Genomic DNA, 19509 nt, shown 5'->3' on the forward strand with positions numbered 1-19509 from the left:
GGTATATGCTGCCTTTTGCTAACTCCCCAATGATTGAGGAAGTGACTCCCAGTCTTTTCCCTGCTGAGTCAGGTGAATTTGGGGGGTGGGGCACTATCTGTGGACAGCCTGGTTTGCAACGGGACTCTGCAGCAGATGAAGCAGGCCTTGGCCACAGGACAGAGGGTGCCAAGTTACAGGTGGGCATGAGTAATAGGTCAGGGGAAGTCTTGCCAGGTAGACCAGAAGTATCCCCAGTAGTGTATGAGCCTGAAGAGCTAAATGAGGTGATATGGAGGTCTCAGAGAATTAGGAGGTCACCAGATAAGCTGGCCTATGTAACACCGGGGAACAGGGTATGACTGCTACCATTTTGGGGAGCTACGTCACTGCCTTTTACACCTGGATTGGGATTTGAGTTTTGCAGGAAGGGTTGGCGAATTATCTTAGCATCATGAGGACATGACTAAAGCTGGTGGGGGGAAAGTGTAACATGCTGTATGGTTTCACTGCTACTGTAATGGTTTCTCTGTAGCAGCAATGTTTGGGTTATGACTGGAGATAATGGGGCTTTGGAATGTGGGGCTATCCAATGACAGGAATGTTGTTCTTGTGGGTCTGGAAGAAGGATTTTCGTGGTTTTTTGTTGGCGAGGGATGAAGAAGGAAGATGCTTGAGGAGAGAGCTGGTAGACCACCGGATGAAGTGGACTGGGAGTGAGGGTCCAAAGGTCAGTGACACTCAGAGGAGGTTGTTTTGTTGATGAATGGCTGTATCAGTGAGTTCCAACGTGCACTTTTAACTTTTTCATTAAAATGGGCCCTTTTTCTTTTTAATTTTTTTTTTATGTGCTGCATGTGCCTCAGAGGAACACTGCTTCATTTGTCTGTATTTATTCATGAGTATTCCTATATGGTTGAATAATTAAACTTGTTTTTTTTTTACCTGGCTCTTTCAATGGCATCAGTTCTGTGTACGTTGGAAAGCTGGCCCAGACAGAAACGATCACCTCCAGAAGGATCCACATATCCATCCACAGTAACCACAGGACAGCTAGAGGGCACCTTGAATGTTTCTCCAACCTGAACATCCATCTCAAAGTAGGCAATAGAGCACCAGTATTCAGGAACTTGAAAATGGATTGAAAGAATTTGAGAAATACCTGAGCAATTTTACGATTTAACACTAAGCATTCAGCGAGAATAAAAATCATATTGTAACCCAAAAATATAGTTAATCATTTCATTCTGAAAATCAAAAAAGAATTAAAGGATCATAAAATCATCACATTAAGCCTGTTATTTACAGAACTCAATTAACCAATTTAAATGTAGATTTGCAAATTATACATTTCTCTTTCAATTTGCAAGGAAAGAAAGACCCTCATATCTACTAACCTGTCACTATTAGATCAGATTTGAAAACTTACTTGATAAAATAAGTGTTCGGCACGGACTAGAAGGGCCGAGATGGCCTGTTTCCGTGCTGTAATTGTTATATGGTTACATGGTTAAAATATCAGGTTATATTCCTACCCACATCACATGCATTTCTAAAATATACGAGTACATAAAGTCAAAGAGGGCATAAATAACAGAGGGGAAAGATTTAAAAAGGATCCAAGGACAATCTTTACCACACAGATAATGGTGAGTGTACAGAATAGGCTGTCAGAGGAAGCTGTAGAAATGCATACAATTAATGTTTAAGAGGCATGAACAAAATGGGCTCGCTCCATCCTGTATAATTCTATGAGATCAATGACTCTTACACCCTCATGAATGTGATAGATCTATGGCCTGATGCATCACATGCTTTCTGGTCATATCCAGAAATCACGTAGTGCTTCACAACATCAACTCTGGAAAATCAGCAAAAGCATCATCAAATTTGGTTGAGTTTTGCCTGAAAAAGAGCTACAAGCATATACGTAGCTTTGCTCACCAAGCAGAATAAAGCAACACCTACTGAAGAACTGTTTTCTGTTTGAGACAGGACCCTTACACCAATCTCCCTGATACCTCAATAAATGATCCATTTTAACCGTGATGACTGGTGATTTTAAGATGCACATGAATGACCAAAACAGCAGTTGTGAAAGTCTAATCTCTGGCAACCTTCTAAGCAACTTCTGCACTCTGAAGCTTTTCAATCTACACATCACAGATAATCCAGTGGCTACATCAAGTAGTTTCTCTCAGATGTGGTAGTTCTCTGAATACCCAGCATAAAAGCCTTTCTTGCATCACTGTATCTTAAAATCTTAAAGACTATTTCCAGGGATTAAAATTAATTAACAGGTAGATATAAGCAATTATTTTGATAATGAACTATTATAATTCATGCATTTATTTTACAACTATTAATATAATTGTCCAGTTCATATGGCTCCTTTTCTCAAATATATACTTAAAATGGAGCCCATGACTTTTTTTTGATCTTTCATAGATCTCTCAAACCATGTCACGTGCATCTGAAAACCATGGATAAATTTCCAAGCAACACTTGCAAAATGTAGGCAAGGCAGCATAAAGAAATAAAAGAATAAACAGCCAAAGTTCTGGGCCGAGATCCTTCGTCAGGACTGGAAAAAAAGATGAGCAGACAGGTTAAGAAGGTGGGTGGGGGGGGAGGGGAGGGATAAAGACATACAAGGCAGGTGATAGGTGAAACTGGGAGAGGGGGAAGACGGTGAAGTAAAGAGCTGGGAAGTTGATTAGTGAAAAAGATAAAGGGCTGGAGAAGGGGGAATCTGATAGGAGACAGCAGAAGACTATGGAAGAAAGGGAAGGGGGGGGAAACACCAGAGGGAGGGAGGTGACGGGCAGGGAAGGCAATAAGGTGAGAGAGGGAAACGGGAATGGGGAGAGGTGAAGTTGGGGTGGGGGGGGGGGGGGGGGTCCATTACAGGAAGTTCGAGAATTTGATGTTTATATCCTCAGGTTGGAGGCTACCCAGGCAGAATATAAGGTGTTGCTCCTCCAACCTGAGAGTGGCCTCATCGCAGCAGTAGAGGAGGCCGTGGACCGACATGTTGGATTTCCAATTCTGGAGCATCACTCCTAAACCCTGACTGCTTCTAACTTAGTGAGACAACATAGATTTCAGTCAAGATTCAAATTATAAGTATCTATATAGATAATGCAAATGTCAGGTATCATTTTTACTAACCTGGATGATTAGATATGGGTGGTTGGTAGGCAAGCTCATTATGTACTGCCCCTAGGGAAAGAAAGTTGCATGTAATTTTATAACTTAAATACACAACACACACATATTACTATACTAGGAGTAGAAAAGATTTGTTTTAAGGGAATTGTCTTAAGATAATTTAATTCATTGAAAATGGGCTATAATGTCTGTACTTCTGACATCAACAGTGGCAAACTAAATATTGTTAAAAAGAGTCTCACTACATTAATAAAATGCACTATTTTAGTCAACAGTACTTCAAGGTCCCTAAAATTGGTTACACAGGTTGATAGGATGGTTAAGACGACACATGGCATATGCAGGCATCTTGGGTCTCACACTGCCAGGTTTGGGAGCAGTTGTTGCCCTACAGCCATTAGGATCCTGTTTGGTCTTCACTTGCCCCAGCACTGAACAGGCTCCGCAGCTGAGAACTCACTTTTGGGGATCTGCAATTCATTTTCCATATGTTTTTGTTTACTTATTTTTTACCATTTACAAGACTTGACTTCCTTTATAAATCGGATATGTAGCGGTCTTGTGTGTGTATTTATTGTGAATTCTATTCTGTTTTTTCTGTTTTGCGAGAGAAGACGACGAACCTCAAGGCTGTACATATACATACTTCTAAAATAAATTTTAACTCTGAACTTTGCCATGCTTGAGTCGAGGCATTGAGTCCAAAAGTCAGGAAGTTACGTTGCAGCTTTATAAAACTCTATATCTGGAATATTGCATGTAGTTCTGGTCACCCCATTATAGGAAAGATGTTGAGGCTTTGGAGAGGGTGCAGAAAAGGATGCTGCCTAGATTAGAGGGTGTGTGCTAGAATGAGAAATTGGACAAACCTGGCTGATTTTCTCTGGAGCACCGGAGGCTAAGAAGAGATCTGACAGAGGTTACAAGATTATGAGAGGCATAGAGAGAGTAGACAGACAATATCTTTTTCAAGGAGTTGAAATGTCTAATACCAGAGTGCATATATTTAAGGTGAAAGGGGTAATTTCAAAGGAAATGAGCAGGACAAGTTGCTCTTCACACAAAGGAAGGGTGTCTGGAATGCGCTACTTTGGGTGGTTGTAGAGGCAGAAACATCAGAGATTTTTCAAAGGTGCTTAGATAGGCACATTAACGTGAGGAAAACGGAGGCATATGGACATTGTAAAGGCAGAAGAGATTAGTTTAGTTGGCAACTTGATTACTCAGCTAATTGGTTCAGCATAATATTATAGGCCGAAGGCTGTAATGATCTATGGTCTATGTAATACAGTGAAATAGCCACACAAGTGTGATGTGATCTTTCATAGATCTCTTTATGAAGGCAAATGTGATGTTGGCATTCATTTCAAGAGGACTAGAATAGAAAAGCACGGACGTAACGTTGAGACTTCATAAAGCACTGGTGAGGCCTCATGGAATATTGTGAACAGTTTTGAGCCCCTTATAATAATAAGTACTTTATTGATCCCAAGTGGGAAATCATTTCAATACAGCAGCAACATTTAACACACTTAGCAATAATAATAAATAACTAATACTAAAGTACAGAATCATAATATGCACAATAGTTTACCAATGTGCAATAGTAATGTACAAAATAATAAAACAGAATATTGTACAATGATGTGAGTTCTCCGGTTACATTGAGATGAACTGCTGTATATGCCTATTGCATTTGGTAGGAAAGATTTTTTGTAACAATTCTTATGACAGCAAAGCTAAATGAGCCTGTTTGAAAGGGTGTTCAACTGCTTATTCAGTTGGTAACGGAGATGTGCCTGATTGTCCATGATGGATAACAGTTTGTTTAGTGACCTTCTCTCCACCACTAACTCACAAGAGTCGGGGTTGTAGCCATCAACGATCCAGTCTTTTTGATGAGTTTATTTAGTCTTTTTGGATCACCACTACTGATGTTGCTCCCCCAACATAAAGCTGCAAAGTGGACTGCACTCACTACAACAGACTGGTAAAAGATCTCCAACATCCTGTTACACACTTTGAAGGATCTCACCTTTCCTAGAAAATAAGAGTCCCCCTTCTTGTAAACAGCCTTGGTGTTGGTTTTCCTGTCAAGTCTGTTGTTGAGGTGTACACCAAAGCATCTGTACTCCTCCACCACTGTAACGTCTTCTCCCAGAATGTATAAAGGACATGTCACAGTCTTCTTCTTAAATCAATCATCACCTCCCTGGTTTTGGCCACATTCAGGAGATGATTACTCCTGCACCACTCCACAAACCTGTCCACTGGTCCTCTGTACTCTGACTCCTGCCCATCCCTGATACACCCAACCAATCAGAGAACTTCTGCAAGTGACAAGACTCAGATTTGTACTGAAAGTCTGAAGTGTACAGTGTAAACAGAAACAGAGACAGGACAGTCCCTTGTGGCTCTCATCTTAGAAAGGATGTATTGAAACTGGACGGGGTTCAAAGGAGGTTCACAAAAATGATTTCAGGATTGAATGGCTTGTCATATGAAGAGCATTTGATGGCACTGGGTCTGTATTCACTAGAATTCAGAACAATGAGGGGTGGCCTAATTGAATACTATTGAAAACTGAAAAACCTTGATCAACTTGATAGGCCAAGTCGTTATGTATACTTAAGGCAGAGGTTGATAGATTCTTGAAGGGATACAGGGAGAAGGCAGGAGACTGAGGCCAAGAGGAAAATTAGATCAGCTATAACGAAATGGAGCAGACTTGATGCCCAGTGACCTAATTCTGCTCATATCTTATGGTCTAAGTGTGGAAATTAAACTAGCCCATTTATCCCAATGAAGCAGACCTTTTTTTTCCAAATTCCTTTCTGTATTATGTTGCAAAACCTTTATATATATATATATGTGTGTGTGTGTGTGTGTGTGTGTGTGTGTGTGTGTGTGTGTGTATGTATGTATATATATAATTTCTTCTTTTACTATGTATCAATACTTATGAGACCTGAAAACCACTCAATGATTCAGGAACAGCTTCTTCCCCTCCACCATCAGACTCCTGAACAGTCCCTGAACCATTAGTCACAGGAGCAGAATCGGGATGTTCAGCCCACCCAGTCTGCTTTGCGATTGCATCATCACTAATTTATTATCCCTCAACCCCATCCTCCTGTCTTCTCATAACCTTTGAAGCCGTTATGAATGTGAGGAAAATTGAAGGATATGGATGTTGATTAAGCAGATGAGTTTAGTTTAGTTGGCCATTTAATTACTAACTTAATTGGTCTGGTGCAACACTGTGGGCTGTAGGGCCTGTTCCTGCACTGTACATCCTCCACTTCAAACACACCCAATGATATGACCATCTGTGGCAATGAATTCCACAGATTCAACACCATCTAGCTAAATAAATTCCTCCTCATCCTTGTTTAAAATGGACATTTTTCTATTCTGAGGCTGTGCTCTCTGGTCCTAGACCCCCCCCCCCCCACCCACCAGAGGAAACATCCTCTCCACATCCACTCTGTCTACGCCTTTCAATATTCAATGAGGTCCACCACCCCCCCCACCAATTCTTCAGAATTTCCTCTCTAAAATGTAATGCTGTCTTAAAAGTTGAATGAATAATTAATGGCACATAGGTGATCAACATCAACTATGTTGGAATTTTATCCTGCAAATAACTTTAGTAAGAAGACTGGGAAGCACTGTGAAAGGAGTTTTATGAAATTTTACGTAAGCTCTGATTTAAACCTTCCTTTTGTTTAAAGTAGTTTATTATCAAAGTACATGTATATTGGAATATACAACACTGAGATCCATCATTTGTAATGACTAACAAAAGGGAAAATGAAATTTTAAATATTAAAGTAAATTTTAATGAAAAATTAATGTGTTAACACTACAAATACATTGGCACAACAGCATAGTAACACTTTACAGTACCATCGACCCAGGTTTAATTACCGCCACTGTTTGTAAGGAGTTTATATGTTCTCCCTGTGACTACGTGGGTTTCCTCTGGGTTCTCCGGCTTTCTCCCACAGTCTAACTGGTTGATAGGTTAATTGGTCATTGTAAATTATCCCATGATTAGGCTGGGGAATTTGGGGGTTTCTGGGCAGTGTGGCTCAAAGGGCAGGGTGGGTCTATTCCGTGCACTATCCCAATAAATAAATGAATGAATGAATGAATGAATGAATAAATAAATAAAACAGACTGAAAGACAAATCTAGGGATTCCAATTTTAAAAGTTGATCAAGACCATTGCACACTAAGAAGCTAAAATGTAGGGAAGTTCCCAATCCATTGTTTCAACCATTATTGACTTCACCAGCACACTAACACAAAATAATACTGCAGTCCAAAATTTATGTTACAAATTAAATTTTTCACTTTGTTCCATTTTCCTAATAGCAATTTTTATTCTGATCACAATGACTTACAGTAATGGCCTGTATGGTGCATAGGGGTATGGTGTTGAAGGTGTCCATTCTGGTGATGAGGCATGTTTGGTGTAAATGTTGCTGTCCTGTTTCCAGTCCAAGTTGTAGTGCTATCTGTTAAAAATTACAAATTGGGAAGATATAGTTGCATATGAATTTTTACAATTAAATCAAATATTTAATTTACAAATTAATAAACAGTGTCATTCTTCAAATACGTAAATACAGTGGAGGAGATATTATAAGGATATAATCTTTGTTAAATAAACATTACAGCAGGAATATTTAATTACATTTTCATCAAAGTATATCAATATAATCCAAATATCAGTTTCTCAGTGTTTCCTTTGATTTATAGCTTTACCCAGTTAAGGTGCTAAAAATGGGGTTGAGAAAAACCACCTGAAAAAAATAAACCTTTGTCATCAAAAGGCCTAACATCTGAAGAAAATATAAAGGGACAATCACACCGTTTTCATATAGGACCAGGAAATTAAGCCCATTGTAATTGCTTCTCAGTGAAATAAATAGAGACCCAATGTCATCAACAATCAAATATATAAATCAGTTTTCAACATGCAATACATTTAAAGAACCACTTTTAATATAATGGAGAGGAATTTTGATTTAAAATCATTAGTTACATTGTGAATATATAAAGAAGAATTAATCTTTTAACTCCTCCATGGACAGTAAAGCCTGGCTGCGAAATCAGGAGGCTCTAGCAACCCCATCCCGTAAAAACACAGCACTACAGAAATGCCAACCGAAGCTCCAAAGACCTCATCCTAGGAGATGAAGGTTCTTCAAAGATGGTCTACACCAGGGACAATTTGAAAGACTGGCCCACAATAGAGGACTATGGCAAGCTGCTGTTGGCGGCCTAGGCCCCAGTAGGACTGATAAGCCAAGAAGAAACAAGAATGAGTCTTTTAATATTAACTTCAACACCCCACAATACTCTTTACATTCTGGAACAGAAAGCTGAGGCAATGCCTATTTCATGTATGGGAAGAAATAATGACTATTATGAAATGTCAAAAGACCCTTATGTGAAAGGATTCCATAACAATGGTGCTCATTATAAGGATTTATTTGAGATAAAAAGCAATCCAACTGTATAGAGTATAAGTACATCAAATGGTCAGAAATTGTCAGAACAGTAAACCTTTATTGCCAGCGAGAAAAGATGTGTTAATAGATTTGAAATTTGCTCTGTATATAAATTCTTTATGAAATATTCAGATTATGCTCAATATTAAAAGCCATCATTTCAAATTCCCTCTAATGCTAACAAATAAACCTGTAAATTTGCAATTTTCTTCATAACTGTACCATTTTCACAAACCTTTTTATATTTGCAGAATCAGAAAACTGAACTTGACAGAAAAACTCATGGCAGTTGAGCCAATAATAAAACTGCTTCAATCAAAATGGTGAATTAAGTGTACAAGTAATTTTAATAAAAAACTTTACTGATGCACGGAGGTCAAATAACAGATGAAGTGAACAAATACTTCTACAAATGAGCTTTATTTTATGAATAGTGTCCATAAGTTTTAGTTTTAAGTGCCTCTCAGCAAAGAAATTGTAGCTATTATTTTCAGATATGGAATTTACCAACAGGTCTAAAGCTTTGAGGAATAAACAAGAAAAGATTTGTCAAAGAGTAACAGATTACATCTCCCCTCATTCTTAACATAATCTTTACAATCTTTCTTTAAACACATGCTACCACTCTTTCTCCTGTAAAACATCCTGACCAAGTTGCAGAACCCACACTTCACAGTCGAGAGAAGTTAATGGGTGAGCACCCAAACTATCCTGAAATAGAAGTCTAAGACCATAGTTTATGCAGAACCAAAGCAAGATCTATGGAGTTCTGAAACCTGGATCTGAGTTGCTTCTGCACTGTAATGAGGTCCCCATAATCTGCATAATTAAAACTCAAACTATTTCAATTGTCAATACTAATATGCATCTGCCATCTTACAGCTGCCTAAGATATGCTGCTGTTAAATCCAATGAACCATTTCTTAAGCCAGACAGAGGAACATAATGCAAAGTAGCTTTGTAACCCTTTCATTCCAACACCTAATGAAAAGCCAATCTAACCAAGGGAATACTCATGCACAATTCAGGCAAATCTGCACAGACTGAAAAGTATTAACACACTAAGTGCAAAATTAATAATATCACCATTGCATTATCAAGGTGGGCTGGAGGAAAGGAGTGGGGACATTGTCCCTTGGAACATTTCCCAGGATTAGTACATATCACCATCCTGCAGTCTTCCAGTCCCAATGGGGCAAGTTTAATCAGAGGGTCAAATGAAGTTTTAATCTCAAACGTAAGGAATAATTTTATTTATTATTTATTTATACAGTGCAGAACAGGCCCTACCACCCAACAAGCCAAGCCACCAAGCAACCTAATCACGGGGCAATTTGTAATGATAAATTAATTTACATCTTTGGACTGTGGGAGGAAACTGGAGCACTTGGAGTAAACCCAGTGTACATGGAGAGAACATACAAACTCCTTACAGACGGCACCAGAATTGAATTCCAAACTCCAATGGCCCAAGCTGTAATAGCGTCATGCTAACCACCACCCTACCATAACACCCACACCTTACATACGTATTCCAAACAGATATAACTTTATACGGTGGATTCTGGTTAATTGGGCCATCGGTTAATCAGGGCAGCTGCTTACTTGAGACAACTCAAAGAACAAAAACAAACTGACAAAATAGCCAGGGTTCCCTTCATTTATTTGGGACATTATGTTGCTTAACTGGGGAAGGTGTCTGTTGCTGAACAATTTCTAACTAGTGTCAGATGTGCGCACTCGTGTGGCTTTATACACCACACCATGCTTAGAGTAAACAGTTTTTAAATAGCATCAGTTGCGTGAGCTTGTGTTCAAAAAGTAGTGATTTTTGTCACAACTAGCAAGAAATAAGCAGTAAGACGATTGGAACAGTTTTGTTCACTGTGGTTTCAAGCTTTCACTCTTGGAGATGCTAGAAATGGCTGGGAATGAAAATGAAACAATTTCACTACTTCAAAAAGTTAGGAACTATGAAGAATTTGAAGACATCGACAATAATCTTTAATGCCACAATGAAAGTGAAAATTTGGATGATGCAATCTTAGAAAATTTCATTAAGGCAGTTCATTATCTGCACTAGCAGCCTAAACTGATTTTGTTCATTTACAGTCAATCAAAAGAACACTGCAACATACAATCAATGAATCCCTCCATCAATAACTGGGGTAGCCACTTAATTGGGCCAAACTGTACTGGTCCCGATGTGTCTCAATTAACTGGAATCCACTGTATATGTATATAAACACATATAGCTCTATATATTTATTCCAAACATATCATTGACCTCACCCTTTCTTAGATTTTGTTCCTTTTTTTAGATGCAAAGATCTTGAAGTCAGGCATTCTCATAAAGACCAGCAGAGATAATCAAACACACTGTACCACAAGACAAGCCACTTAAAAAGTAAATTTGGTGGTCTGAAGAGGGATTTTCATTCTCAGTTACATGTCTACAACATTCTCGACATTATATTGTCCTTTAAAATACTTTATAGTAATCAAAATAGCATAGCTAAACTTTCAGTTATGGTAACTTACAGCGCAACTACATGACAGAAGTAACACAAAAAGCTGAGGAACTCAGCAGGTCAGGCAGCATCTATGGAGAAGAATAAAGCTCTCCAGCTTTGAGTCAAGACCTTTCATCAGGACTAGGTGAAGGGTCTCAGCAGGAAGTGTTGACTATTGTGTTCCAGGGATGCTGCCTGACCTGCTGTGCTCCTCTAGGTGGTGGGGGGGGGGGGGGGAGAAGAGAGGGGTGGTGTGTGTGTTTGTGTGTGTGTGTTTGTGTGTGTGTGTGTGTGTGTGTGTGTGTGTGTGTGTGTGTGTGTGTGTGTGTGTGTGTGTGTGTGTGTGTGTGTGAGAGAGAGAGAGAGAGAGTGTGACAGTGTGAGTGAGACAGAGAGAGAGAGAGAGAGAAAGAGAGAGAGAGAGAGAGAGACAGAGAGACAGACAGACACACACACACACTCTGGATTTCCAACCTCTCCAGAATCTCGAGGTTATATGATTGTTTATGTCAGTTAGGTTTTCATTTGATGGGCTGTAAAGGGAATGTGTCAGTGCGCAAAATAGTAAAACGCAAAAATAAATTTTGTTTAAAAAAAAATTGGCTCCTCCTTTATAGGAAGCCAAACCTACATATGTGATGTCACACATTTTTAAGGCAAGACCACACCTTCCAAGAAAAGCTAATATGTACAAGATTTTTAAAAAACTGTCCCATGTAGATCTACATATCTTCAATTAATTCTTTGTTTTTTGAAAGGCCCCCTTTCACTCTGTCCAAGTACTGTTTCTAAAGAGACACTGGAAGGACCAGGCTCTGCAGTCGCTTCAGTATGTGAAGTTGCCGAATCCACCTGCACTGGCCGGTGGCTGGCCTGCAAGTGTGCAAGAAGTTCCCGAAGGGTTTGTCCTATTAGTTGCAGGGGTGTACGGAGAGACTCAATAGAGCCACACAAGTTCTCCATGTGCTCATTCATGTCTTGGCGAAGTCCATGAATTCCTTCTTCGATCCTTTGGAAACCATCGATCAACATGGCACTGTGACATTCCTCAATTTTTAACAAAGTCTCTTCAGGAATCCAACTTGAAGACCTCCACCTATTTGGCCCATTATCTGGATCATCCCCTGGAGAATCTGGATGAATGATCTCCTGGGGCTCCTCATAATCATCCTCATCATCACCTTCATCTTCAATGGTTACAAGGTTCGAATCCGTCGAGGTATCTGTGAGAAAAACAGGCGAAGCGGGAATCTCAGCATATATCGATTATCCAGGAGGACAAGTACATTCATATGAAAGGATTCAGAAGGGGAAACATGGATGGCTCCTAGCCCATTACAAGAGGCTAAAGAGGTTCAGCCTGTTCTTACTGAGGGGAGAGGGATAAATTGTGGAGGGGTTTACGATAATGAGGCATGATTTTAAATCATGGAAAACTGAGTGAATTTTTTTTAATGAGCATTATAAGAAAATCTGGGAGTGCTGCTACAAGCTAAAGTCATCACAAGCTAAGTGTGTCTTACAGCTGTTGGTTAGTCTGCGTATGTTCACTGCACACCAAGAGTTTATGTCTGATGCATTCAAAGGATATTGGACCTACTTCCTGATTTGCAAAGTTTAAAAGATGACATTAGCACTGCCACCAATATAGTTAGCGATTCTCACAGATTTTAAGATAACTTAGTGTGAAAAGGATGACTGTCTCTAGTACGAAGTAAAGGCACACCTGTGTTGCCTCTTGCCAAAGGCTTTGAGAGGTTCAGGATATTATGGGTGAACCCTGCTTCCTCCACATCCCTCCAGCAATTATTTCCAATGCAGAGACAGCATAGATTTAATGCAAGCTGGATCACTGTTACTTCCGCTCAAACATATCTTGGGTAAAGAGAAGAACATATAAAGATTTTTTTTCCAAAAAAACTGGCCACCACAATTTTGATTTTTGCCATCTATGGGACAGTGTTTGGTTTTGTCCTTTCTGAACAATTCCTCCTCATGGTGCTGCACTTCTATACAATTTCTCTTGTCTGAAGTTTTGTTTTGGTGCACTTAATGGCAGCTTCTGTGTCGTTAAATGTCTCCGTATATTTCCCAGCCGCAAGCAGCAACCAAACTGAGGCAGCTCATCGTAAACACGCATTTCCAAACGGGCCCGCCGTGCTTCCCGAGAGTCACAATTTTAGAGCAATGTGCAAAGAATTTTCAGAACATCATCAGATCATCGAGTGTATCAGTGCAACAGGAGTGGAACAAAATGGCCCCATTCTTTGATGAAAAGTGAAATGAACAATGTAGAGGAGAGTGTGTTTAACAAATTTGATCCATAGCAACCCTCTTAAGATTTTAAATATTTAATTACTGATAAAGTCATGGCATTCCAAACATCGATCTATATGTACTCTGATCCAACTCACGATGGGACAAAAACTTGAAACAACAAGTTTAAATGGTAATATTCAGAACAAGGCAGGTTGGTAAGCTTTTAAAGCAATTTATCCATATTAACTCTGACATGAGTAGTTACTGTAGAAAAGCAAATTCAAGCAAATATGTAGAATTAGCAGTGTAACAATAGGATATTCATGCCAAATGGTCCAAGCTTTCCCACCTCTCCACATCCTTCTATTACTATAAGACATAGGAGCAAAATAAGGCCTACTCCACCTTTCCATCGTGGCTGATTTGTTATCCTTCCAAACACAGATGTGAAGCCTCACTTCTTAATAAAAAACAATGCCGTTTCAACAAATTTCATTTTCGCCAGGTTAAGCTTCTTTATTTCATATATATCCCCAAATACAAACACTTTGAATCGGCAGACTGAACTCAAAACAATTAAAGCAACTAATTATTTAGCAAAACAAACTTCCATAAAGTAGAGCAAAACACACAAAATGCTGGAGGAACTGAGCAAGAAAGGCAGCATCTATGGAAATTAATGAACAGTTGATGTTTTGAGCTGAAACCCTTCAGCAGGAATGGCTTATAGCTTGTCCTCCTCCCTCCTTGCATCTATTCTAGCATCTTCCCACTCCTTCCTTCTCAGTCCTGAAGAAGAGCCTTGACCCAAAACATTGATTGTTTATTAATTTCCATAGATGTTGCCTGAAATACTGAATTCCTCCAGCATTTTGTGTCTGCTGCTCTGGATTTCCAGCATGTGCATAATCTCTTGTGATTATGTGATCACTGTCATCAGTTAGGTAAGTGCAATGCCATTACATTGGAGTTCAATCCCAGCATCCTCTATAAGGAGTTTGTACGTGCTCCCTGTTGAATGTGTGGGTTTTAATCCAGATTCTCTGTTTTCCTCCCACAGTCCAAAGATGCACGAGGCAGGTTAACTGGTCATTGTAAATTGTACCAAGATTGGGTTAGGGCTAAATCAATGTTGTGGGGGTTGTTGGGTGGCATGGTTCGAAGGGCTAGAAAGGCCTAAAGGCCTATCCTGCGTTGTCTAAATAAATAAAATAATATTTGCAGAATCTCTTATGTTCCATAAAGCCTGAAATTAAATCAGTTTATAAAAATACCAGGGACAACAATTAATCAAAAAAATTGTATAAGAATGAGCCCAACAACACAAACTAGCACTATACTTTATGAAACCATCAAACACACATGATGTATGTGATATGCATGCCTTGATTTGAATGAGTCAAACTGCCACTTAATCTTAACCACAGAGGATTTAATCATCTGTGACTACAGTGGATTCCGATTAATTGGACCATCAGTTAATTGTGACAGCCACTTATTTGGGACAACTATTAAAGAAAAAAATGCTGCTTAATTGGGACAAGAGACTGTTGCCAAACATTTTCTAATCAGGCCAGCCACATGCACTTGTGTGGTCATTAGACAGTATACTGTAACTAGAGAAAACAGTTTTTAAATAACTTTAGAAACGGCCAGGGAGTGAAAATGAAACATTTTCACTACTTCAACCAGTTAGGAACTATGAAGAATTAAAAGGAATCAACAATCATCTTGAATGTTACAATGAAAATGAAGACTTAGAGGATGCAATCTTAGAAAATTGTATGAAAGTGGCCTGTTATCTACACTAGGTGTCTGTGCTGATTTTGTTCACTTACAGTCAATCAAAAAAGCAAGGCCGCGTACACTGGATGAATTCCTCTGTTGATAACTATTAGGAACTAATACACAATTTTACAGACATATTGGTAGCTTTCTAATTTGTTTTCTATTTCATTTAAATACATAAATTTATAACTCAGTTAAAAGGTAGTTTGTCTTTTTTTTAATATACCTTTCTAACAACTTTCACTAAATTCAACTAATTGGGACAGTCACTTAATTGGGCCAGAATGTACTGGTCCCTTTGTGTCCCAAATAGTCGGATCCACTGTATTTGTTTGAGGCAGATCACATGTCACAATGATACTCAAAAAACTCTGGAGAACTGTTTCCTTACTGTGATGGTAAGTTGCTGGTTGTGCTGGGAAGCCATTCTGCTGCGTTGTTTGTTGAGGTCCCGAGGCGATCGGTATTAATCCATCATTATGGCTCACTGGCAACATATTACTCGGCTGACCTGAGAGAATAAAGTAGAATGGAAGATTATAAACCAAGAAAGTCTGCAGATGCTGGAAATCCAGAGCAGCACACACAAAATCCTGGAGGAACTCAGTAGGTCAGGTAGGATCAATGGAAATTAATAAACAGTCGATGTTTCAAACCAGGACCCTTCATCAGGACTGGAAAGGAAGGGAGAAGATGCCAGAATAAAAAGATTGGGGGAGGGCAAAGAGGATAGCTAGAAGGTGATAAGTGAAGCCAGGTGGAAAGAAAATATAAAGAGGTGGAGAGGAAGGAATCTGAAAGGGCAGTGGACCATAGGAGAAAGATAAGACAGAGCAGACTCAGGGGGAGGTGATAGGCAGGTGAGAAGTGGTAAGAGGCCAGAATGAGGAATGGAAGAGCAAAGGGGGCCAGAATTTGTTTTTACCAGAAGGAGAAATCAATATTCATGCCATCAGGTTGAAGGCTAGCCCAATGGAATATAAGGTGTTGCTCCTCCACCCTGAGGTGCTGAGATGAGGCCATAGACCACCATGTTGGAATGTGAATTGGAATTAAAATGTTTGGCCACCAGGAAGTTCTGCTTTTAGTGGATGGAGCGGAGGTGCTTGACAAAATGCAAGATTAAACATAAACTCTTTGGAACTTAGCCACAATGTTAATGGGTGGGTGAGTGGGAGGTAGAAAGGGGTTAGAAGGGTCAGCACAACATCATGAGCTGCAGGACCTATACTGTGATTAAACTGTTCTACATTTTCTGTACTACATTTCAAAAACACTACAAGTAATAAGGTTGTGAGAAATCATAATAGTTCCCATTAGACTCCAAAGCTATACAGCACAGTTACAATTAAAGTGTCAAAGTGTCATCTTATACACTGTAAATGAGAAATAAACAACTGTTGAAAATTCACAGCATTCTGACTGACTGCATCACTGCCTGGTATGAAGGCCGAGATGTACAGTATCAAAAAAAGCTGCAGGAAGTTGTAAAAACAGCCATCTCCATCGTGGGGCCCACCACTGAGGACATCTTCAAAAGGCGATACCTCAACGAGACCTCATCCATCACGAAGGACCCCCACCATCCACAACATGCCTTCTTCTAATTACTCCATCAATGAGACAGTACAAGAGCCTGAAGACACACACTCGATGTTTTAGAAACTGCAACTCCTCTCTGCCATTTGATTTCTGAATAGTCCACAAACCCGTGAACACTACTATTTTGCTCTCTTTCTGCACTATTAATTTTGATTATATATTCTTATTGTAATTTATAGCAATTTTTTATGCATTGCACTTTTCTGTTGCCACAAAATAACAAATTTCATGATGTCAGTGATAATAAACCTGATTCTGATTATCCTTTTGTGATGTTGGCTCAGCTTTCATTCCTCTCCATTAATACACCCCAACTTGAAACACATCATACTTTGTCATCTTCTAACAGCCCCTCTTAACAAATTACCCCTACAGCATCAATTGCCTCAACCTGTCACAAGTCTTCCTTTTGTTCTACCCATTCCCCTCTCTACTTTTTCTATAGCATTAACTTCTTCAATTCTGACAAAAGATCTTCCTTCCACAGTTGCTGGCAGACCTGCTGTGTATTTCCTGCTTGTCTTTTTTGTTTCAGATTGTCAGCATGTGCACTTTTAATTTTCAAAGACTAAGAGAAAAGGGGAAAGGCAAGTAAATGGAATTAAGTGCCACCTCCCCCTGCTCACACGCACAAAATCTGCGTCTTTTTAAAATTTGTTTGCAGAAAGCAACAATCATATTGTTTGAAGGCAGATGCAACAGTGCAGACATGCTCCATCTGATCTGTGCTATGATGCTGACACGTTCAATCGCCCTCCACACCCAATCAGGCAATGCCATTAAGTACGTATACTTAATTCATTCAGAGAGTTGGAGTTATATAGTATATTTCTGTTCTCCACTGCTGCCAACGGAACTTCTGAAATCTAATACATTTTCTGCTTTGTTCCATTTCCAGAAGTAGCATTACCCTCCCCCCTCCCACATGTCCTTCCAGTATAGCAAACTTATAAAATACCAATGCATATAAACTCCACATTAAAAAGTTTAAAAATATAAACCTGGAACACCACTACATCACAATACAAACCATTTAACCCACAATGGTGTGCTGACCTTTTAACCAACTCTAAGCTCCATCTAACACTATCCTCCTATATAGCCCTCCATTTTTCTATCATCTGTGTGCCTATCTAAGAGTTTCTTCAATGTCTGTAATGTATCTGCCTCTACCATTTCTATCAGCACATTCCATGCACTCACCACTCTGTGTAAAAATGTACCTGACATCCCCCTACAAAACAACCCCCAATAGCAACAGAAGAGATTTTTAAAAAGCAGCCAGTAGTCTTGGTGAGAAATAGCAGAAATGAAAATAGTCTCACAATTTCAAAAGTAGATTGTCATTTAAAAAAAATTCAACACAAGTTTTAGAGCACTACCGTTTGAAGCAGACGACAGATGCAGAACCTTTAAAATAGATATTACAAAAATATACTAGATACTGAAACTTTTTTATTACATAAAATATGAAAGTATTTCTTTACATTACATGCCAATTTAACTTACAATAAGAATCACATTTCTACTTACTTGTGGTGGCAACAGGAATGCTGGGGAAATTTGTGGTGCTTGGAGTACTTGGCTCTGCTGGTGTTAACATGGCTGGTCCACTGTAACTTTCATTTGGTTGCCTGCTGCTGGGTGGATGCTGAATGGTTTGTAAAGAATGTCCTTCAGTATTCAACAGAGACGGCGGTCCTTCAACTTGCACATAATCATTTACAAATTCATCTTTCACTAAAAGGCTTGTTTGACCTGGAATTAATGGAAAAATTATTAACAGACTACACATTTGGTATTTTCTCTTACAATAGCATCTTTCACATTATCTGTCATTAAAATAAACATGCTTCCAGGCTTCCATAAATCCAGTCTGATCTGATACCAGGAGCTGATCAAATGGTTTGGATCGCCTACATTATTAGGCATGCTTCTACTTCTCATTTATCACGAGGTTTCTTCAAAGGCTTCTTCAAAGTTTACCTCAAGATTTAATATGTCACTAAAAACACTTGGTAAATTTCTACAGATATACTGTGGAGAGCATTCTGGTTGGCTGCATCACCGTCTGGTATAGCCATTGAACAGAATCGGGAAAAGCTGCAGTGAGTTGTAAACTCAGCCAGCTCCATCATTTGCACTCGCCTACCCACAATCCAGGTCATCTTCAAAAGGTGATGCCGCAACTTGGCAGCATCCATCATTAAGGACCTTAACCACCGAAGACATGTCCTTTTCTCACTACCACCATCAGAAAGGAGGTACAGGAGCCTACTCAACATTTTAGAAACAGCTTCTTCTGGTCTACCATCAGGTTTCTTAACGGACAATATACACTACCTCATCATGCTTGCTCCCTTTTTGTACTGGGCAGCAAGGCTCAAAGGGCTGGAAGTACCTACTCTATACTGTACTGTTGAATAAATAATATCCATTTCTTATTGTATGTGATAGTATATTTTATGTATTGCACTGTACTACTGTCACAAAACTAATTTCACAACATATGCCAGATTCTGAATACAATTCCATTAGGACTGATGATTTTTAAATATTTCCTTTAAGTCAATATAATAATCAACTTGATATAGCAGAAGATTACTTAAGCATGTGCTAATATTTTGTGCTCATGCTAAAATCTAGAGAACAATTGCTCCACCCCTTCCCACCTT

The 19509-nt window shown here is 39.2% G+C and overlaps 1 protein-coding gene across 2 annotated transcripts in view; it reads right to left on the reverse strand.

Annotated features, from left to right (window-relative positions):
• Nucleotides 1-19509, reverse strand: part of LOC132405026 (mothers against decapentaplegic homolog 4) — a 120594-nt gene that overhangs the window by 38980 nt on the left and 62105 nt on the right. For both annotated transcript variants that reach the window (XM_059989723.1, XM_059989724.1), the window contains exons 5-9: nt 18368-18592; nt 15624-15743; nt 7560-7673; nt 3151-3201; nt 925-1108 (exon numbers count right to left, since the gene is read on the reverse strand). In XM_059989723.1, coding sequence (XP_059845706.1) covers nt 925-1108; nt 3151-3201; nt 7560-7673; nt 15624-15743; nt 18368-18592 — 694 coding nt within the window. The remainder of the gene's footprint in view (nt 1-924; nt 1109-3150; nt 3202-7559; nt 7674-15623; nt 15744-18367; nt 18593-19509) is intronic.

This window comes from Hypanus sabinus, chromosome 14 (genome assembly GCF_030144855.1).
Source record: "Hypanus sabinus isolate sHypSab1 chromosome 14, sHypSab1.hap1, whole genome shotgun sequence".
NCBI lineage: Eukaryota > Metazoa > Chordata > Chondrichthyes > Myliobatiformes > Dasyatidae > Hypanus > Hypanus sabinus.